The sequence below is a fragment of the Chaetodon trifascialis genome, chromosome 10, assembly GCF_039877785.1.
Source record: "Chaetodon trifascialis isolate fChaTrf1 chromosome 10, fChaTrf1.hap1, whole genome shotgun sequence".
NCBI classification, from domain to species: Eukaryota; Metazoa; Chordata; class Actinopteri; order Chaetodontiformes; family Chaetodontidae; genus Chaetodon; species Chaetodon trifascialis.
The window spans coordinates 1,950,405-1,973,690 of record NC_092065.1 but is presented as its reverse complement, the minus strand read 5'-3'; the positions used below and the strand labels follow the sequence as shown (position 1 = coordinate 1,973,690).

The following is a 23,286-nucleotide window of genomic DNA, read 5'->3' as shown; positions in this document are numbered from 1 at the left end:
TCAACATTAGATTATCACCACATGATCGTAAAAATGTGTTCCTGAGCTGTGAAAATGGGAGACTAAAACCCAGATGATGAACATTTAGTAAGCTTTGGTTTCATAGAAAGAAAGAAAACTGAATCTGGTGATTTTTCCTCACTTAACTCATAAGTCTCAGATGTTGTTGTAAACCAAAAATATCTTGTCGAGTTACGATGTTGCGATGTGGTCGCTCGCACAGTAGCATCATTTATGAGTAACATATTGTGTCTATTTTGGTCGATGTCAACAATCTTGTGAAATATTCTGTTTATCACATAATAGTTGGTGAAGAGTGCTGAAGTGCCGCTTCCTCCCACTGTCTCCCTTATTAGCTCTCTTTCCTCTGTTCTGTCGCTGGAGTGGCACAGTTGTGTTGGCAGTATTACTCATACCTGGGCTGGATAAACTGGGCAGGCAGGCCTGGATCTGCGTTAATCATCCACTTCCACTTCCTGTTCCTCAATGTGTCAGCAACCTGCCATGGGCGGATGCTGATGATGGGAAATAACGCAGCCAAAGCAGCGAGGAACAGGAGGGAGTGCTTGACTAGGATGTTATTATAGTTTCACTAATATAAGGGTGGTAGGCTGGGAAGGAAAGTACGGATGTCTGAAGTCGCCACAGTGTGAGAACACACACACACACTTTAAGAGGAACGCAGGTTAACTGATTCACATAAAGAAAGCTGGCAGGGATGGGAGCATCAAGGGGGAGACAAGGAGATGAGATCCTGGAGACTGTCTGAAGCTCCCAACTACAACTTTTTTATTATTGTTAGCTCACTGAAAATAGCAAAAATGACAGCAGCCCATAACATTTCCAAAATACAAGCACAGCAATAAATGTTAAAACAATAATTTGATAATATAAGAAACATTTTTTTTCTACTGTGCAGTAGTGTAAACACTGTATTTACTATCCATATTTAACTCAAGTTCAACAATATTCTTATAATCTCATACATAATGTACATATACCTCGTTGATTTTTTTTATTACTATCCTTTTTGATCTTTCTGTGTCTTCTTTTTGTACTTTGCTGGCTGTAACAATTTAATTTCCCTGATTAGAGTAGTTTTATCTTATCTTACTTAAAGTATCTGCTGAGAGTTACATGAGAAGCCAGCTGCCGATTAGCTTAGCTTAGCATAAAGACAGGACCCAGGGGGAGTATCTGCTTAACACCATCTTTAAAGCTCACTAATCATCCCTTTATCACTCCTGGTCGTTATGTGGCGATTCATGTTTATGTTTTAACTTGAGAAAGTAGGCTGTATCTCTACATCTGTGGTGAGAGTGATAGTCAACCACAGGTGGATTATTTGTTGATGGATTCCTGCATCACAGTCAGACTGACACCAGACAGGTGTTGGACACAACTGACACTATGCTGAAAGTGTAAATGAGACCAACAGAGAGAAAACAAAAAATGTGCATCAGTTAAGCAGGCCTGATAACAGGTCTGTCTGTGTGGGCAGGCTGTGATGTCTGCTCGCCTTGTTCCTCTCATTTTGTCATTTTTAAAACGGCTTTTAAATCATAATGACTATTTATACTCCTCTCGAGTTGGCTGTGTGGGCTCGATGGAGACAGCACAAATGATTCACAGCCTTTAGAGATCGCCTTTTGTCAACCAGCGCTTCTCTTTCCTGTGGCGCTCCCTCTCTTTCTCTTTCTGTTTAGTGCTCTCATATCTCGCTCCCAATGTCTCTTTTCTCCAGCAGAGCAATAATAGAAAGATCTTGTAGCCACTTCAGGTAGAGGCCGTTTGGATGGAAGGACATGTTGACTCAAGGTTTAGAAAGGAGCCAAAGATAGTTTTTGAAGGAAAGGTTTCATAAGTCTCCAGTCTCACTCACGATTAAAGTCAGAGAAACAGTTTACTGTGAGCTGCAGCACTGGCCTGGCTAATCAGGTCACTGTGCTGCTGAATTCACTCAGAAAAACAAGCTCAGAAAGACTTTTAGAATTTACACTACTTGAGTTGTACAAATGGGTAATGAAAGATTAAGCATTGATTAGATTAGACTTTTTTCTCAGCTAAAATTCCATTTCCATAGACCCATAAAAACCAGTATTTCCACCTTGTGCAACAAACATATCCGTATATAACAAAAATGTACCCTCAGGCGTCAATGTGTGCTGATGTATTATGATTTGTTGGTGCAAACAACTAAAGGCATGAAAAGGTGTAGGACAGCAACACTGCAAGCAATCTGTGAGTTCCAGCATCAAAAGTGCCGTCGCCAACATTAGCTTAGCCACTGAAGATGACCTCAGCTACTGCTGGATAAAAACTACAGCTCCCATGAGGCCTTGGTAGTGCACAAATGAAAAAGACTCATGGGATATGTTGTTTTTTCATCCAAAATGACACAGAGGCTGACAGGGAAGTCAGCACCTTAAAAGCTGTCACATCTCACATGCTAGCAAACAGGTGTTTATTCACACCTCCAGCAGACGCAGGAAGACATTAGCATTCATTTGGAATCATGAATCTGTTTTAGCTCTGTTTTGGTCTCAACTCATTGTTGGTTCTTGTTCTTGATTACATTTTGTCACATCTGCATTTATGTGGCCTGTTAAAATCATAAATAATGTGTCTTGGCTTAAATGTGACCATACAGCAGGTTGTTTGTTGCTGAAAAAGAGTTTGCTTCTTCTGGATTCACAGAACTGGAACCAACAATTTCCCAATCAGTACCCGCTCCTCTAACCATCCAAGCTGGTTCTGCCGAGACGCCTATAATGGTAAAAGCCTATTACGGTGTAAACCATGAAAATCGGATGTTTCCCACATTGCTTTGTTGTATCTGGGAAAGCTCACAGACACACGTGCAGCACTTAACAGCCAGCTATATCAGCACCTTGCAAATCCATCAGATTCACACATGGATCAGAGTGGGAGATGGGTGATGAGGGGGCTGATGGGACAGGAAGGTGGGTGTTATGAAGAGATGCACGAACATCCACCAAGAGGCAATTGAAGAGCTGCGAATGGTCAAACTATTTCTGTCACTGGCAGGTGCTTTTTTGTAGTTCTCTTTTTATTGCCTTTCCAACAAGTAACAGCAACAACATTTACATAGCAAAAATGTAATAGAAAAAAATTAATAAATGAAAAAAAAGTACATTTAAATATAAAGGTATACACACACAAAGTAGGCATTGACATTTCAATTCAATTCAATTTTATTTGTATAGCGCCAAATCACAACAGAAGTTGTCTCAGGACACTTTCCATATAGAGCTGGTACAGACCAAGCTCTTTTATCTACAAAGAAACCAACAATTCCCCCATGAGCAAGCACTTGGCGACAGTGGCGAGGAAAAACTTCCTTTTAACAGGCAGAAACCTCGAGCAGAACCAGACTCTGGGTGGGCGGCCATCTGCCTCGACCGGTTGGGTGAGAGAGGAAGAGCAAGAGAGAGAGAGTGAGACAGACAGACAGACAGACAGACAGACAGACAGACAGACAGACAGACAGACAGACAGACAGACAGACAGACAGACAGAAAAGCAGTCAGAGAGAGAGAGAGAGAGAGAGAGAGAGACAGAGACAGAGAGACAGACATGCAGTCACAGTAACAGTGACAGTGGATGTAATAACAGCAGTAGCAGTTGCAGTGGATGTCAGGCAGGGCCAAGGCAGGAGACGCAGCTGCAATCCACAATCCAGATTCAGCCACTGTCCATGGGAACCTGCAAGACGACAAAGCACAGAGACTCCGGGGAAGGAGCTAAGTTAGTAACACGCCGTGGTAGGACATGAAAGCGTGCAGATGGAGAGGGACAGAAGGACAGAGGAGCTCGGTGTATCTTTGGATGTCCCCCGACAGTCTAATCCTATAGCAGCATAACTAGGGGCTGGTCCAGGACAAGCCTGAGCCAGCCCTAACTATAAGCTTTATCAAAAAGGAAAGTTTTAAGCCTACTCTTAAATGTAGAGACAGTGTCTGCCTCCCGGACAAAGACTGGAAGATGGTTCCACAGGAGAGGAGCTTGATAGCTAAATGCTCTGACTCCTGTTCTGCTTTTTGAGACTTTAGGAACCATAAGTAGACCTGCATTCTGGGAACGCAGTGTTCGAGTAGGGCAATAAGGTACTATGAGCTCTTTAAGATAAGAAGGTGCCTGGCCATTTATGGCTTTGTAAGTAAGGAGGAGAATTTTAAACTCTATTCTAAACTTTACAGGGAGCCAGTGCAAAGTGGCGAGTATTGGAGAAATATGATCTCGCTTCCTGGTTTTTGTCAGAACACGTGCTGCAGCGTTCTGGAGCAACTGGAGAATATTCAGCAACGAATTTGGGCAGCCTGACAGTAAAGAATTACAATAATCCAGCCTGGAAGTTACGAACGCATGGACTAGTTTTTCTGCATCATTTTGAGACAAAATATGCCTGATTTTTGCGATATTACGTAGGTGAAAAAAGGCAGTCCTTGAAATTTGTTTTACATGGGAGTGAAAGGACATGTCTTGGTCAAAGATGACTCCCAGATTCTTTACAGTGGTGCTGGAGGCCAGCGCAATGCCATCCATAGCTGCTATGTCATCAGAAAGTGACTTTCTAAGATGTTTAGGGCCTACTACTATAACTTCAGTTTTGTCCGAGTTTAGCATCAGAAAATTGCAGGTCATCCAGGTCTTTATGTCATGAAGACATGCTTGTAGTCTAGTTAACTGATTGGTTTCTTCCGGTTTCATTGATAAATATAGCTGGGTATCATCTGCATAGCAATGAAAATTTATTGAGTGCTTCCTGATAATCTTACCTAAAGGAAGCATATATAAGGTGAATAGAATTGGTCCAAGCACAGAACCCTGCGGAACTCCATAGCTGACTTTAGTAAGCACAGAGGAGTCGTCATTAACGCGTACAAACTGAGCGCGATCTGACAGGTAGGATTTAAACCAGCTTAGCGCAGTTCCCTTAATGCCAATGAAATGTTCCAGTGTCTGCAATAGGATGCCATGGTCAGTGGTGTCAAATGCAGCACTAAGATCCAATAAGACTAGTACAGAGACAAATCCTTTATCAGATGCAATTAGAAGGTCATTTGTAACTTTAACCAGTGCTGTCTCTGTGCTATGATGCACTCTAAATCCTGACTGGAAATCCTGGAATAAACTATTATTGTTTAGAAAGTCGCACAGCTGATTGGCAACTGCTTTCTCAAGAGTTTTTGAGAGAAAGGGAAGGTTGGATATCGGTCTATAGTTGGCTAAAACCCCTGGATCAAGAGTAGGCTTTTTCAGTAGCGGTTTTATCACAGCTACTTTAAAGGACTGTGGTACGTAGCCTGTTGATAAAGAGAGATTGATCATGTCTAAAACTGAAGAGTCAATTAGAGGTAATACTTCTTTAAACAGCTTAGTCGGGATAGGATCTAAAATACAGGTAGATGATTTTGATGATGAAATTATTGAAATTAGTTGGTGAAGGTCAACAGGAGTAAAACAGTCTAAAACTGCGACAGACTGAGTAACAGTTTCTACGATTTCTGCGTTTGAAGACAAAACAGTACCTGTTAACGGCAGGAGTCGATGAATTCTGTCTCTAATAGTTAGAATTTTATCATTAAAGAAGCTCATGAAGTCATTACTGTTCAGAGCTAAAGGAATACATGGTTCAACAGAATTATGGCTCTCTTTTAATTCAATTCAGTTATTCACATGGCAGTAACGCCAATCCCACTTAGCATTAGCACTTAGCACTCATCATATTCCTAATCACGTTGGTATCAGACATCTGTCTCAGTAAGCACATGACATATCATACACATATCTACCACTAGGTACAACCATAATCTTTAACATAAAATGACAGTGTCAGTTTCTCCTCGGTTAGTCATTCAGTATTGTATCAGTGTAGGGGCCCCACATTTTCAAAAATACCCCCTGTCTATTATTTACCTTAAAAATCAGCTGTTCATAATTAGCTAATTTGGTCATTTCCCCCAACCATTCATTAAATGTTGTTTTTTGTTTTCCAATGTCTAAGGACAATCCTACAACCTGTAGTGAGGGCCAGTCTACACCACAGAGTCTGTTGAGCTGTTAGCTTCACCCCTTCCGCTATTATACCTAATATACAGAGCGCAGGGCTCTGTAATAACTCTATTCTGAGTATTTTATTGAGGAACAGTATTATATTTTTCTATAAATTCCATGTTGTTTGGCATTCATATAGCATGTGTATAAGTGTACCTCTATTCCTATCACATCGCCAGCACACTCAGTTTTAATCTTGCCATTTTACAGGGAGTCCAGTACGTCCTATGAATAATCCTATATGTAATTAACCGTGTCTATACCTCCCTTGATGTCTTATACCAGGACCCAACAATTTCTCTCCACGCCTCAATAGCTATCCCCCTCTATAGATCCTCCTCCCAAGCTCTCTTGAGACCATCAAATTTTGGTGGGTGAGATTGTCTCATTAGATTGTAAAACCTGGATGTCCTGCCCTTAGCCATCAGATTGCTCTGAAACAGTTCCTGTATCACTGTGTGAGGTATTAGATGGCATTTCCTTTGTATTGACATTATACAGCTCCTTAATTGAAGATATTTCCAAAAATCTCTCTTAGGGAGTTTGTATTTAGCAATAATCTGTTCAAAAGACATAAAAATATCATCCTTGAAAACATCTTCAATGAAAATAATTCCTGCCTCCACCCATGTCTTCCAGTAGAGGGTTTTTATCCACTTTCACTAGTTTGTTATGCCAAAGAGATGATTCTTGGTACAAGAAGGCTTTGACCCTGTAACCTGGTGTGATACTCTCCAAGCTTCTCTCGCAAACATCAACACTGGATTCCTACATGGGATTTCTCCCCCTGTTTGTGAGATAAAGGCCTCTATTGGGAGAGGTTGAACAAGTTCTTTTTTAATTGAGACCCATCCTGGAGCTTGATTTTCTACCATATAACTTTTGGACAACTGATTAAGAGAAAAGGCATAGTGGTACCAATCTATTCTTGGCAGGCTAAGACCCCCACCCTCTCTCGCAGCCCATAATTTTGTTCAGTTGAAAAAAGGTCTTTTGCCTGCCCATAAAAAAGTATGTACAGCCTTATTATATCTTTTCAATAACAGAGGGGGAAAGCTCAAAGGTAACAAATATGTGATATAGTTAATTTGAGGAACAATTATCATTTTTGGGATGTTTATTTTACCCAACAAAGATAGACCCAGTTTTGTAGGGTGCTCTCAATTTTCTGAATGAGAGGAAGAAGATTTTCTGTCATAATGTTTTTTAACCCTGTGGTAAGCTTGATGCCTAAATATACCAGACTTGAAAGAAGCCATTTGAATTGCCAATTTTCCCTAATATTTTGTGGACACAGGCTCGACAATGGCATTGCCTCTGACTTTCCCAATTCACTTTGTACCCTGAGATAAGAGAGAAGGAATCGATCAGTGGTAACACATGAGGTACAGCTGGTTCTGGATTTGTGGACAGCAACAAAACATCATCAGCATACAACAGTAACTTGTGTTCTGTCTTTCCTGCATGAATGCCCTCAATATTTACATTTTCTCTAATGGCAGCATCTAAAGGCTCCAGAGCCGATGCAAAGATTAGTGGGCTCAGGGGACATCCCTGCCTTGTACCCCTGTGGAGGGAAAAAGCAGGGGACATCCTCCCATTTGTTAACACTAAAGCCTTGGGGTCACAGTACAGGAGTTTAACTCAACTTATAAACACGTAGCCTAATCCAAACCTGTGAAGTGTCCTGAACAAGTACCCCCACTCTACTCTATTGAACGCTTTCTCAGCGTCGAGAGAGAAAGCAACCGTGGGTTCAGTACTATTCCCTTCCTTCCAGATGAAATGTAATAACCTGCGAACATTATCTGCAGATGAACGCCCCTTAATAAAACCTATTTGCTCTGGGTGAATAAGACTTGATAAATTTGTCTCTAGCCTTGTAGCCAAAATCTTAGCCAATATTTTGTCATCTAAATTTATCAAAGAGACTAGGCGATAACTTCCACACTACTGAGGGTTCTTGCCTTTTTCATGTGTAAGTGTTATTGCAGCAGATTGCATACTTTCAGGCATAATCCTGGACTTCCCAAAAAACAGCAAGTAATTTTGGTGCTAATACGTCCGATAGCTTGTCGACCTCTTCTAATGTGATATCTCCCCCAATCTCCCTTTGTGATTGAGTCTCCATCGGCTTCTAGGGGTTTCGGATACAGACCCAAAGCATAATACTGCTTTCCACCGGAGCATGATCAGACAATACAATATTACCAATTGATGCATTCACAGTCATGCCCACTAATCATTTCAAAATTAAAAAATAGTCTATCCTTGAATATGAGGAATGTGGATTTGAATAAAAGGTATACTCCCTATCTGTAGGATGTAAGAGCCTCCAGATGTCGACTTGGCCCAGCTCTTCTTCCAAAGCATCAATTGCTATCTGGGATTTCTGAACCTGTTTTGTATTTGTGGTATTTGACTTGTCTAAAGCTGGGTTTCTCACCTGATTAAAATCCCCTCCAATTATTACATATGAATTCCCAATTTGTGTCACATTGTTACAGATTTAAGAAGAGGAATTTCCTTTATTCGTTGTTGAGGAGGAAGCTCTACACGCCATGCATAAGTGAAATTCTTTCCCGCTATTTGACCCATCCATGGTCAGTCCTTCCTCCACGGCAAACCAGGAGCGGTGGGCTGCCAGTCGACCAGCACCAGAACGGGGACCAGCTCCTCTTTGTCACCATTGGTCAGGTGGTGATCGTCTTGCATGTTTTTAATGGGGGTATTTTATGGAGGATACCCCAGGTGAGCACAGGGAGAACATGCAAACTCCACACAGAAAGGCCCCTTATTTTCCTCGAGCAGCCATGGCCAAAGGCATGGTGGAGGACACGCCCAGCACCCACAGCGGGATTCGAACCGGGGACCTTCTAGCTGTGAGGCGACAGTGTTACCACCGAGCCACCTTTGGGTGAAAAAAGATGGACAATCTCTATTAGGAGTATAAATATTAATAAGAGACCACCTAATGCCACAAAGGGTTACATCTATAGCCACCTTCCCTATCTGTGAGTTGCTTATGAATATTAATGTTAAAATTTTTATGAATTAGGATGCTAATACCCCGCTGCTTAGAAGAATAGGCACTGAAGAATGTTTTACCAACCCAGTCTCTTTGTAATTTAGTAGATTCTTCATTATCTCAGTGAGTCTCCTCCAAAAAGCAAATATCTGCCTTCTTTTGCTTTAAATACAGAAGAAGCTTCTTCCTTTTAATAGCAAGATTTGCTCCCTTTATATTCAAAGATAGCACTGTAAGCATTTCTGCCATAATAATCTGTTATTTCCAATTTGTTGTGATGTGATGTGATCACACTGGGGAAAACAAACTGTCTTGCAGTGGAAACTTCATGGGCTGACTGTGATAGAGAGCATTGTATTGTACTGTGCACACACACACACACACACACACAAACAGGGAGAGAGCAAAACACTGAGTCCCAAAACAAAGCTCTTCATTCTGACGTCCCCCCTACTCTAGACATTCCTTCCCAGCATTCCTGAGGGCATGGGTGGGGTCAGAGGTCCCAACCACACAAGTGATGGTTTTAACAGTGGGAAGTGTGTTAATGAAACCTTCACAAACGTCAATACTCCACACTTCTGAGGACGTTCATTGATGCAATGCACTCTGTAACTTTCACCTCAATCTGATTCTCGGCCTTGCCCTGATTGTATTGTAACAGTTCCCCCAAAACTGGCACAGGATCCGGCATTTCAGCTTCCAGGTTTGACAGTCTGGGCAAACAAATCTGAAGGCAGGAAACAACAGCATGTTATGCACACGCTGGCGACAGGCAAACAGGCTTCACTCAGGAAACATGTGTTAGTCTGCAGGGGAGGACAGGGGAGAGGCTAAAAATGCACAAATGTGACACAGCTGATCTGGCAGAGCGTGAGCTAAGGTCTTATATGCTGGCAAATGGACAGGAAGTGAGCCAGACTGCTGCAGAGATCAGGTGACCTCTGAGAGCAGGAAACTGGAGGAGGGTGGAGAGGTGGTCATCCAGTCATGTTTTATCTTTATCGGAGCGTTTTAATTAACAAGGTGATAAAATAGATTTTTTTTTTATCTTTTTTTTTTTTATCTCCACCTTGTGGGCGTGGTGAGTCTTCTGCCATGAATCAAATCACCAGCTGACATTATTGCACATCTGCTCCAGACATGTAAAATCTTAACAAATGTTATTTGATTTTGGATACACACATAAGTTAATAAGGCAATGGATGCAGCACACACACTCACACACATTCACTGCTCTCAGCGGTGGAAAGAAGCTCTGATAGGATTTTTAATTAGCAGACTGCCTGCTGTTCAATTAGGAGAAAATTTACATGTCAGCACACAGATCTTTACAACTTCCTCTCTCTGACACATACACACATGCACGCACGCACGCACACACACACACACACACACACACACACACACACACACACACACACCCTTCCCATGCCATCATCCCTCAATTTCACATAAACACAACACTTACACACACACACACACACACACACACACACACACACACACACACACACACACCCTTCCCATGCCATCATCCCTCAATTTCACATAAACACAACACTTACACACATACACACACACACACACACACACACACACACACACGCACACACGCACACACACACACACACACGCACACACACACACACCCCTCACATGCCATCATCCTTCAATTTCACATAAACACAACACTTACACACACACGATTCAAACAGCAGAAATCTTACTCACAAAAAGATAAACTCCTCTAACAAACCAAAAAGTGCCATGTTTGTTGGAGGTGGTGATTTCACACACACACACACACACACACACACACACACACACACACACACACACACACACACACAGGGGGGGACTTGAGTTTTGTCCCCATAAGGAAGGAGAGTCCCACAATGTCACTATGTGTACAGATTACTGTCCCCACAACATGACTAATACACACACACATGCGCATTTTCTAATCTTAACCTCAACAACCCCATTCATGAGAAGTGTTACAGTATGGGCTGATGGTTTGTGTGTGTGTGTGTGTGTGTGTGTGTGTGTGTGTGTGTGTGTGTGTGTGTGTGTGTGTGTGTGTGTGTGTGTGTGTGTCACTGTGTGCGTAACAATGTGTGTGATCTGCATGTGTGCAAATCCACCGACAGGAAGTGTTTGGGGAGTTTTGTTGTTTTTTGTGAGCCAGTCCATCTGTTGCTTCCGACGAGGTTTTGGTCACAGTACGTTCTCTGAGCCGGATTAATAATCTGCAGAGAGAGAGAGAAGTGGAAAGTGTGATGGTGTAAGCAATGAGATTGTGAGGATTGGCAGTGAAAACGATAGCATGGCTGGCATGCAAGAGAGTGTGTGTGTGAGTGTTTGGGGCCCTTCATGTCTGTGGGTTCTGAGCTTGTAGGCTGCGTGTGTGTGTCTGTCTTTGCAGTTTTAGAACTTGTAACACGATCCATGAGGGCAACAGGAAATTACTGGAGTGGATGAGCGGGAAGCAATGTGACATGAGACAGGTGGGTGGGGGGCACTGGGGGAGCTGATGAAGGGACGGATGGAGGAGGGGGTGGAGGCTGCTGTCAACACGCTGTCGCTTGAGGGTAAGAGGGACAGGAACCGTTAGCAGAGGATTAGCAGGCGCGCCAAGTTTAGCCCCACAACCCCTTGCCTTCATTTTCATGTCCAAAAAGCTGGAGGGGAGTGGGGCAACCGCGCTCCACAGCGAGCCCGCAGCTAAATGTTATGTCCGCACTCAGTCATGTAGCGGATGTAGCATTTTCAACACGTCGGGATGCTACCGTCGGGAGAAATAAGTATGGAGCAGTTTCATGTGGCACAAAGTAACAGAAGCTGATTGACTGGCTCTTTGATCGGCGCCAAAATCTCAGCAAAGACCCAGGTGCTGATTTCAGACTTTTAAAAGTTACTTTCTGGCCCGTGTTCTGTTTTCCAACTAAAACTCCCCACGCACTGGCAGCGTATCTGCTCCAACTGGAGGGCGGCGTTGTTAGCGAGCACCTGGAGTCGTGAGCTGCTACAAAAACAGAACAATCTCATTCTTCAGCCAAAATAGCAGCTGAGCTGTTATTATTCCAATATTCAGCATGGTGATATTTGGTGCACACTTCTAATTGGCTGCTTTATACTCTATGGTGAAAGAATGTGCAAGTAGGAGGGTAAGAGTTCTATCAATGTTACCACAACTCCTACTGGCGACAACAGAGGTCAAAGGTGAAGTTACCTTGTGTTATCAGCATTATTTGTAACTCAGAGGAGAAACATAACTTATAAATTTTTCAGCTATGCAGCGTGGATTTCTACCTGTCAACCGCAGCTGTGATTTGCTGCTTTTCCTGACTTTTCTTAGCTTAGACGGCTTTCTCATATGAATCATCCAAAGAACTGAGTGGCGCTGACGTTCAGGGTTCACGTCTTCCTTCGCATTAGGCCATCTGTCTGACTGCAGTAAAAGCACTTCACGGACGATAGTCTTAAACCCTGAAAATGTTGTTTAATTGCACTCCATTATAGCACGTTGACAAAAAAGCTCCACACTCTACTAAAGTAAGTGCATTTCCACAAAATTAAGAAAGAAATCAGCGGATCCACAGACGATAGCACTGCAGGAGCCCTGGTAAAAAGACTCAGGATCATCCGGCAAAGACGTTGAACCTGTCTTAACTTTAGCCACAGTACAATGCACAGGCACATCAAACATGTTGTAACATGAATGGGGCATTTTTTATTTACCTCACTGACATCAAGAGATGGTGTAAAATGACCCCATGATAACTTTCCAGAGAAATTTCATCAGTGTCACACCATTATAAATCAAGTTTTGGCTTCTGATTATCCTTAACACTGGATTGTATTTCATCCCCTCAGCTACACTTACAGCAGCCCGCCAATGAAGACCCTTCCACTTTTTAATGCAGTGTTAATTTTAGCCTGAATGTCTGCTTATCTCCTCACTACTGTCCATTTAATTCTAGGCATATCAGTCATCTGACCACATGTTCGCATGCCAACCCCCCTGACAGCCCTCACCATGACCCAGCCATACGTGTTTCCAGATCCCTGTATGGCCGGCCCTGTCACCCTGTCACAGCAGCTATGTGATGAAGGTGCTGATGGGGTCTGCCAAGCCCATCTACATGCCAGTCTAAAATTAGTCCTGGTAGTTTCCTGTGTCCTTTAATCCTGGGCTTTAAAACCACTAAAGGCCAAGCTGCAGACAGGAAGAACGGCCATGCGAGCCCCTGGGCACTTGGCGTGCCACGCATACCCCCAACGCTATTTGTCAATCCCAGTCCTGCCATGACATCATGGTGATCCGTTCTAAGAATAAGAGCTTCCCAGGCTTGACTATAGTTAGGTTCAAGTTTGATGGACGATATCCGGGTGGCTGAAGCGACCCATCCCTTCATCTGCAGGTTCACAGGTTTGGTCCCCTGCAGCAGCCACTGAGTCCATATCTGTTACAGTGTCCTTGAGCAAGACATTGAATTTCATGCTGTTCAGAGGACACCACTCCTGGCTGTGTATTTACCTCTCAGATTCTGAGTTTGATTTCAATAGACAATCTTCAGCTAATTAATTTCACGTTGTGACTATTGAATGCCTTTTATCTACCCAGTCTTTCAATCTATTAGGACATGTGAAGGTCCCAAATTTGACATATTTTGATTTTATGTCACCAGATGTGTAAAATGATTCCCTTCCAGAAGACCTAAAACTAAATTTTAAGGTGCTGCTCCTCAAAGAACAGCTTAGAAAAATCAAACATCAGCCATCAGAAGTTCTAAAAATGGCCAGCTAGCACACGAAAGGTGTCTAAGTGTAAACACACAGTGTTATGTTGGTACTGGTTCAACCAGATCCTGGTATAAATGTAGCCATCTCAAGGATTATGGCTTCCATTTTTAGCGAAATAGCAACATAGCCCAGGGAACTGCTTTGTCGGTCCTGCAATTTGTGAAATATAAATAACTATGGGGTGGACTGAATTGTGTACAGACATTCATGGTGCCACAGAGGATGATGCTGGTTATTGGTAAATTTTGCTGCTCCAGTGGTGCAATTATAGCTTCCTTCTACCATTTAGATGGACCGGTTTAGACAAGTGGTGGGTAGGAATGTTCTCGCTCACTGGCTATACAATATGTCTACATTAATCCTGTGATAAACTAACTCTTCCTTCAATTGAGTTCATCAGAAAACCCATGACTTTAAAAACTACAAAGTAGGCAGAAAACATGAATGGCAATGCCACTAAATTATCAGTGTAAGATCTCAGAGACATTTGCTTGCAGGACTACTTGGCATGAAAGGATGCAACACCACTGTACTGTATACATCAGTAGAGATTTCTAGCAATGCTACTCGTCTCTTTTCCAGATTTTTGGCCCAAGTTATGCAAATGATTGAGGGCAATATGGAAAATGAAGAACTCCCTAAAAACAACTTCATTCAGTGAGCTGGAACAAACACTGCTCAGTCCTGCATCCACTCGTCTGTTTGAGCTGGATTGTAGGAGTCATACTATTATGAAATGATTACCCAGGAAATGGGCAAAAGGTGCCAGCTCAACTTTCCGCGTTGGCACCTACTGAGACGCAGCAGCCTTTTTATAAATCATTTACGTCAGGACATGAATGCTGCAGGTTTAGCCCTTTATTGCATTGCCAATGATTCACGCTTTGTTCAACCAGTCGTTCCAGAGTTAATTTCCACTTTAAACCTAAAAAAGACATGTCAGAGAGACCTTCAGTCACTTTATTTTGACCTCTAATTGCTCATCATTAAACATATGATTCATAACAAATGCAATTCATTAATCTGCTTTTAGTTCAACAAGAAGTTTTTGAAGAAGACCTCCTTTCTACATCTACTGCATGTTAGTCTCTGTGTATGATGTGCATATTAAACTGAAAATAGTCAAGCATTTGCTTTGTTCCATTATGAAGTAAATGCTGATTGCACAATGTAATGGCTATAGAATAATAACAGCATCAGCTAGATTGTTGATTGGATCCCTATGAGCCTCACTCTGTCTGCCTCCAGGTACCATCTTCTACTCCTTCCTTCACCCCAACACTCACCCCTGCTGGCATTACTTTGCACAAAGCAATACTCAAACTGTGTTATTGCTCTGTATAGAATTATGATATTTTAATTACCTCTTCAGTGAACATGCTCCTCTCTCCTCTCTTATTTCCTTTCTTATTTCTGCATCTGCTTTTCTGCAGATGCAGTGTGTCTTGGTCGTTTCCGGGCTTTGAGGAAAACATAAGATGACCCGGTTGCCTTCGTGACAGCATTGTCAACAATAATATCACTTACAAAAACTTGGGGGGGGGGGGGGGGGGGGGTGAAAAGTGTTTCCATCCATCCATCCATTTTCTATGCCGCTTATCCCTTTCGGGGTCGCGGGGGGGCTGGAGCCTATCTCGGCTGTCAACGGGCGAGAGGCGGGGTACACCCTGGACCAGTCGCCAGCCGATCGCAGGGCACATTCACACACCATTCACACTCACACCTAGGGGCAATTTAGAGTCACCAATGCCCAGAGAGAACCCACGCATGCACGGGAAGAACATGCAAACTTCACACAGAGAGGCCCCGCCCGGGGATTGAACCTGCGACCTTCTTGCTGTGAGGCATGCGCACTACCTGCTGCTCCACCGTGCAGCCCGAAGTGTTTCCAAAACAATAAATAGATGCTGAAAAGATGAATTGAAGTAGTGTTCACTCATACCTTCCATTGTCTGCTTTTGGTTTAAGTGCGGTACTGCTGGCCCTCGTGTTTTATGAAGCCCTTACCAAACTCCAAAGATGTCTCCTGTGTTGACTGCATATTCACAGATTAAAGCAACTCCTCATAGTTAATCAGAGTGAAGCTGCTGCTTGTGTTGACTCACTTTTAACTTCAGTTTGAGGTCCTTACTCCATGACAAGCACATACATGCTGTGCACATCAAGGGCTTAGCAGGCAACAAGGGAGTCGGTCTTTGAGAACCCCCTTTTATATTCAACTGATGCCCACTTTGATGCACGGAAATGCTTAACTTGTCCCCAGAATTCACACACTCTGCTGCTGATCAGCATGTGTGGGAATGTGTGTGCAGAGCAGGCGGGTCTCTGCTGAGCTGTGAAGCAAGTCGCTGCTTGCGTGAGAACACAACACTCCTCCTCCTCCTCCCTCTCCTGCGCTGGGAGGATTATTTCCTGGCCTCCTGGTTTTTACAGGTACATGCTGTTGCAATCACTATCAAATAACACTGTATCTAGGTACTTTCAGCTCCCTTTGATGGCTGAATGCAGAGGCCCCACCCTCAGGAAGTGAGGAGGGAGTGCTTGTGTGAACCCGAAGCCCTCGTCGCAAAGCAGCACCTGGAAAAACCAGTCGGGCTGTTTACACCGTGACTGGAATCACCTTGTACCTGTCGAGTAGCATTTTGCAGCTTGTGAATGATTGTTGCAGAGAACAGAGTGTGCACATTGCTTTGTTACACTAGCGTCATTTGACAGGACATGCTAATTCTGAACTGGAAACTTTAGGAGATGTGTGGAGTACCGTGGTTAATGAATACCGAGAGCTTGGTGAACAGCCCCATGATTCATGGCGAAGGTTTTTGTTGTCGTGACTCGGCCTCCTGGTTAACACTCAACTGTACTGCGGGTGAGGAGACACTTACATAAACGTGTTACTGTGGACGCAGACCAAACACCAACAACCAACAAGTGTGTCAATGAAAGAACAGGCATGGAGAGCACAAAGTGTAGACAAAATAGCAATTTATGAATAACTTATTTTTTCTTTACATTCGTAAGAGAGGAGTGTGGAGCGGGTTGGCAGAGGTTACCAAGCGTCCTCTGGAAAGAGGCCTTCTCTGTGGAGGGGGCAACACGTTTTCTCTCATCTTGACAAATAAAAACTGCATTTCACAGAGTTTTCCCTGAAGAGGCGAGGGGAGCAAAGCCTCCTACTTTGTCCACATGACTTTTAACCCTTGTGCACAGATCAGGATTTCTCACATTAACCTTCAGAGATCCAGACAACACATGTTGGGCCATCCTGACTAAAGCATGCGTTCACTATCGTTTAAAAACTGCTCAAGGTTTGGTTGACTCTGTCTTGTGATAAAATTTAAAAACAAAAACCTCTGGGATGCTGCAGAGTTGAGAAAAATGGTGAATTTCTCTGAAGGTTAATGTGCAATTAAACCCTCTGAGCGCAAAAGTAAGGCAAACAACCAAGGTGACTTTGATTTGTGAGAGGATGGGTGCAAACAAGGCCTGTCGGCTGTATTCACACGTAAAGCGATTATCGAAAATATTACACATGTACACGTTTTTGCACAAGTCTTAGAAAGCCTACTTGATTTTTGGCATAATCAACTTAAATATACTGATCAATATGCAATTTGTTTACTGGATAAAAGTAGAATATGAAACAAAGAGAATGTTCAGTACCCACTTGTTGCAAAGGGGATATACTAGAGCAAGGCTTTTACTGTACTGTCTTTATATTAAGATATATACACAATGTATAAATGTTCAAAAAGACTCCACAAATGTAAAATCAAGTTCGATATATGATGTGCCTTTTAAAGCTGGGGTGCTTCAACCCCACACAGGCAAGTCTTCACAGAAGACAAAGGAGACAACCTCCCTGGCGTCTTGGGGGAACCAGTGCGAGACCTCAAAAGGGTTTAGTTTTCAGATCTGTCCAGTTTGAACAATCATGTCTCTTTGGCACACCAGCCCAGGAGCTTTGAAGCATAACGTACAGCCGTTTCCTCAGACACAACGACAAAAAGAGAGAAAAGACTTCAGGAGTCCGACAGTGATATAGGATTGAAGAAAGTATCTGCACTCTTTAAATGACTCTCCTTTCTGTCTCTGTCTCTCCTCATTCAGTCAACAGCAGCTGCATCTTGGCCAGACAGCTTTGGCCCTCCAGTAACCACGTTCAGCAGCAACCGCCTCAAACCAGCTGTATCAATAACATCTAGAGCCCGGTCCCACGGCAGACGACGGAAAAAAGAAACTTTCTGCAGCGTTTCCAACAGGAGGCCCATGAAACCTCCAGCGAGGAGATGTGCGGTGGCAGCGGCCCTCACGTGGACTCCAGGGGGTCCAGCTGGAAAACGTTGTGGTTGGTCGGGGTGGTGAAGTACAGCGGCTGGCTGGGTGCTGCGATGCGGTTGTCGCACGGGCTCTTCAGGCCCAGTGTGCGCTCAAAGTCCAGGAGCTGGCCCATGAAGTTGAAGTTGGGTGAGATGTTAGACTTTTTCATCTTGACAATGTCGTAGGCGTCGTTCATGGACAGGTTGAGCTTCTGCATCAGGTAGGCCACCGTTACAGTGACTGAGCGACTGATGCCGGCCAGGCAGTGGACCAGGACGCCGCACTTCTGGCCCCGAGCTTCATCTGGCAGAAAGTGAAGAGGGTGGAACTGTTAAAGACCCGTTCAAGAACTGCACAGCAGATTTAAAGTGACACAGAAAAGTGTTTAAAGGCTGCAAATAGCACTTTTTCATTCCAGATTAAAAGTTTTATGACCAGCTGGTTAAATATTTAGCCAATTAAATCATGGTGGTACCTTCATTTTGTTAGTTTTGTCCAACCTAGAGTCCAAAACCCCCAAATCATCCATTGTGTCATGATACAGAAAAGAAAAGTGGCAGCTCCTCAGTGAAACAGCAAATATCTGGCATTTTCAGCTGTTTTAAGAGGCATTATTTGAACCTTTCAGATGCACTAGTCCTTCCACAAGCCCCCTTCGGACAGAACAAAACCTGCGATAAACATCTGTGACATTTAAGTCAAGCTGTGCTGGAAGCTGGAGCAGGTCCAGAGAGGGAGAGCAGCGGAAGTTATTATCCCGGCTATCTCCCAGGCGTGTCAGTCAACAAACAGGGGCTGCGGCGGGAGCGCACATAAACAGAGCCCACATTCTTTCGTTTTTTGGCCTCGAGTAGCCGGCTGGGAAATTGACTATTACGGTCTATTAAACCATTCTTCCGCTCGCCAGGGTTACTCTGACAATGGTGCCATTTGGGCGTGTAAACGTAGGAGTCATGAGGGCACCCTGTCAAGGCGAACAGGATGTCAACAGGGCTTGTAAATGGCTCCTTTTGTAATGTGGAGGGAGGAAGGAGGGGGGCAATGCCATGTCCTAGATTACTTTCAATGCCACTTCCTTCCTGTTGCGCTCGAATTACTGCCCTCCCCTTGTTCACTATCCCCATTCTCCCATTTCAACGTCGCCCTTTGTTCTGCAATTACACAAGCCCCAGGACAAGAGATAGGCCAGGACGTATTCCATTGAAGTCAAATCCTTTGTGCACAGTGCATTTTAGCCTGTGCACCATTAGAGGCAGACTTGTATTCCTCTGCCTCAACACAATGGCCTTAATCTGCCTGCTCTGTGTGTCCCTGCCTGATTGACTGATAAGATCACAGCCAGGGACACCTCATCTAATCTCAATTGCACAATACGAACATAAAAACGTCTTGGCAGCGATAAGACATATCACATTAATAAGATTATGTCTCCAGTTATCTGGTTCTGCCCCTCCAATTTGTCTGCATGCATTCAAAAAAAACTCGCAGTGAGGGATTAAGTGAAGAGTTGTGAAATGATTAGTGGAATAATCAGCCAACAAGCTGCTTCCTGCTTTACAGGCATGAGGATGTGCTTTTCTCTTTTTTGAGTCTTCTATGTTTGAGTTTTGACAAATAAAGCAATTTGAAAAGTCACTGTACATTTCATGGATAAATGACTCAAATACAACCAATTGCAGTTTAATCAATAATAAAAAAGAATTGATTATAAGCAGCCCTGACAGTAAATGAACATGTTAACAACCCAGAGGCCTCCTGGGGTGAACAGTTTCAGAGAGAGGAGCTGCTGCGTATTTTCAGCTCTGCATGATGACTTACCAATGAAGCTGATAGCCTCGGGGAAGAACTGAGAGAGATTCTGGCTCCAGTGATCCGAGATCGGGATCTGCTTGTACTTAAACTCCCCCGCGTTCTCAAAGAGGTTGGGCAGGTTGGGAGTCACGTTGAGGATATACTTGATGCCGTACTCCTCCAGCACGTCCAGGTTGGTGGAGTCCTTGGCGCAGCCCAGGTAGAGGTGCGGCAGGATCTCCACCGGGAAGGAGGGCTGCGGGTTAGACAGCGGGCTGCCGTCCGAGTCTGTGGCGCTGCTCGGGTCCCGGTCAATGTCCGATTCGATGTCCGAGGAGTCGGAGCTGATGCGCAGCCCGCCGAGGCCCAGCACCTGGGCGGTGGGGGAGCTGCTGTTGGAGGAGCCGTCCAGGTTGGTCTCGCACAGACCCGGATACTCGGCCTGGAATTTACTGAAGCCACCTGGAAGATGTCACAAAAATCCAGTGAATACACGGCCTCTGTGTGAGCGCATGACTGCCAGAAATATTCATCTTAACCTGTGATTCACACTCTACCACTTTTCCTTCCTGAAAGCCAAATTGATTACAGCTCCACATTGTGCGTTTTTAGGGAACAAAGTAGGTTAATAGTCTACCCATTCAGGAAGGATTGATTTACTACATTTGCGCTGTAAACATGCGAAGGTGCAGCTGATTGTGAATTGGGTTTACATGAAACGCCAGCTAAAGCGCCTCCCTCCGTCCCTGCGCAATAATCTGCGGCTGTGAATGAACAGCGGCGGCCGCGGGGCCCTAAAATGTGAATGAACCGCACTCACCCTCCAGATAATAGGCCTTGTAGCCTTCGTCCTTCATCCTCCTCAGCAGCAAACCCAACACGGAGCCCCCGTCCACATTCTCATTCCATTCCCGGCTGTACTCGTCGTACAGCACGATGGTGTCGGTCTTGCATCGGCGCACGAACTTCTCCCGGTCCTCGCCGTCGGAGAGCAGCGACCGCACGGGCAGGTTGCCCTTCTTGAGCCGGCGGAGCATGAGGCTCGGTATGGCCACGTTGATCGCCGTCTCTACGTGCGACGACTCGTAGAGCTCCTGGGCCCGGCAGTCCATCACAAGCAGGCCGTCCCTGCGCGTCTCCAGCTGCTCCCGGAGCCAGCCCACCGTCTTGCTGATCGCCATTACGGAGTCGAGCTGGACGACGGGCTTGAGCTTGTCAAGCATTTATAGGCAGGAGTCAAAAAATGAAAGATTTGAAAGAAGCGAGGTCTGGAGAGCCGGAGGTTTTCTGGCTGTAGCGGGAAGGAGGCGAGCAACCAAAAAAATCTGTCTGGGATCTCCTTTCAGTCCGCTGCTCGAATGGCCCGCAGTCACAAAAGAGACTGAGGGCAAAAAAACGAGAAAAGTGAAAAATCAGACAAACCAGCTCTCAATCTGAGCGTCCTGCAATGCGATGCGGGACAAGACGCACCAGCCAAAACGCGTCTCCTTCACAGCTTTCCCGGCTGCTCACACTGGCTGTCATTCATGCGTCTGGCCGGAGAGCCTGTGTATTTATCAATGAGTCACACTGGCCCTGCGACGCGGCTGACGCTTCCGCTCCTCTTATATAACTCCACTGTTCCGAGTTCAGCTCCTCTTCCTCCTCTAGCCTCCTTTCCAGAGTTCCAGAGCAGGACGGTGGGGTAGAGGGTACCTCTGGATCCGGACCATGCGGGTTACGCACGTATATTAGTGTGCGCGGATGCCGCCTGTCCCCCGCTGTCCGCGCTGTGAATAGTCGCCCTGCAGGCTCTGGCTCGATGTGCTCTCTGTGGCGCCAGGCTACTGAATGGCTACAAATGCGAGGCGTTTCATTGGATACATTATACCGAGCGGCCAATCAGAGAAGCCCCAGCCGCGGTCGCCCTGGAAACGGGGGCCGGATGGAGCTGCCCGTGTTGATGAATTGTTAATGAGTTTGTCATTCACAAAAACGGAGAGGAATTTCCGCTCCGGATCAAGCCAGTGCAAACAAACAGAAGAACTGCGGGGAGAAGGAAGGAAGAGAGGGAGGGAGGGAGAGTGGCCTTACTCAGACTGAGAGAGAGAGAAGGTTAAAGAGGAGCAGAAGAGCTGAGAGGCCATAATAATACAGGCTGAAGATAATGTGCTTTACAGGCCACAGTTTGTCGTAACTTTCAGAGAGTTTAAGTTTAGACTTTTGGAACTTGAAGAAAATGCAAACTCACAATATAACTCCAAATAACACATGCATTAAATATCAGACCCATATTTTGAATAGTTCAGTCTTGTCTTTCAGATGAGTAATGAAAGAAAAAAACAAAACAAAACGTTGGATTGAAAGTCTGATTGTGACTAAATAAAAACAACGGACACCCTCAGCTTCAACAGTCTCTCAATGGGACGTCCTTCCTCTGACTACATCTCTATTATACCCTCTTGTCATTGGCTCCTATACTTTATGTTGTGATGAGAAACTGGTTTTGGGTTACATGCTTTATATTTCAGTAGCTCCACAAACCTGCCAGACAGTCTGTGCACTTTTATGCACAAGAACGTGCCAGTGCACCCTGAACTAAAAGAAAAATGCTCCTGCTCATTTTACGTGATGTAAATCTCGAGAATTTCACAGTCCAAGTAGGTTATACCTGATAAATCCACCCAACCTCTAGATATTATGCTTAAATAATAAAAAGCATGAGTGTCTTATGAAGATGGGTTTTATTTTCGGTGCCTGTTTCAGATGCTTCTGTGCAGCTTTTTAATCTGCAGCACCTCAAATAAACAAAGCTGAATAATACTGCTCTGAGACATTGTGAGCAGAGATATTTCTGGCTGTGCAGCCTTCACTGGACTGGAGAGGGTCGTTTGTGTGGGCGGTGGTATATCAGTGTGTCATTCTCTCTTTCTCTCTCTCACACTAACTAGACAAACCAGAGTATTCCTGTGAAACTGCAGGCTGTGGAAAGATTATCCTTTCATTCTGACTTGTGCAGCCGATGTCTGTGATATTTACATTTAGTGGGATTGGCTATAAATAGCATCCCTGTAATATTCCAGGATTTATGTAGCCCAGTTCTTTCTTCATAAGGACATGTCCTGCACATGAAAAGAGCACACATGTGTGTCTGTATTCACTCTTCAGTAAGAAGCATTGGCATTACTTCCCATCTGGTCTCCAGCATGTCCACGTCCTTCACACCCTTTTAACGCGGCCCACGCAGAGTCATCAGGGGCACTGATTACTTCCTGTCGGCCTCC

General features: G+C 44.4%; 1 protein-coding gene across 1 annotated transcript; it reads right to left on the bottom strand.

Moving 5' to 3' along the window:
• Positions 1–16,880: 16,880 nt before the first annotated feature.
• dusp6 (dual specificity phosphatase 6) lies at positions 16,881–21,859 on the bottom strand. The gene is made up of 3 exons (XM_070972409.1): positions 20,844–21,859; positions 20,051–20,485; positions 16,881–18,535 (listed from the first exon to the last, which is right to left on the bottom strand). Exons 1-3 carry the CDS (start codon positions 21,244–21,246, stop codon positions 18,222–18,224), a joined length of 1,152 nt encoding a protein of 383 aa, XP_070828510.1. The 5' UTR covers positions 21,247–21,859; the 3' UTR covers positions 16,881–18,221.
• Between the last annotated feature and the right edge of the window lie 1,427 nt (positions 21,860–23,286).

Bases quoted from the DNA above. Each gene is read 5' to 3' on its own strand.
- dusp6 (XM_070972409.1), bottom strand. From the start codon at position 21,246: ATGCTTGACAAGCTCAAGCCCGTCGTCCAGCTCGACTCCGTAATGGCG. The intron at 20,486-20,843 runs GTGAGTGCGGTT...GACATCTTCCAG, and splicing joins CAAGGCCTATTATCTGGAGG to GTGGCTTCAGTAAATTCCAG. The intron at 18,536-20,050 runs GTAAGTCATCAT...ACTTTCTGCCAG, and splicing joins CGAGGCTATCAGCTTCATTG to ATGAAGCTCGGGGCCAGAAG.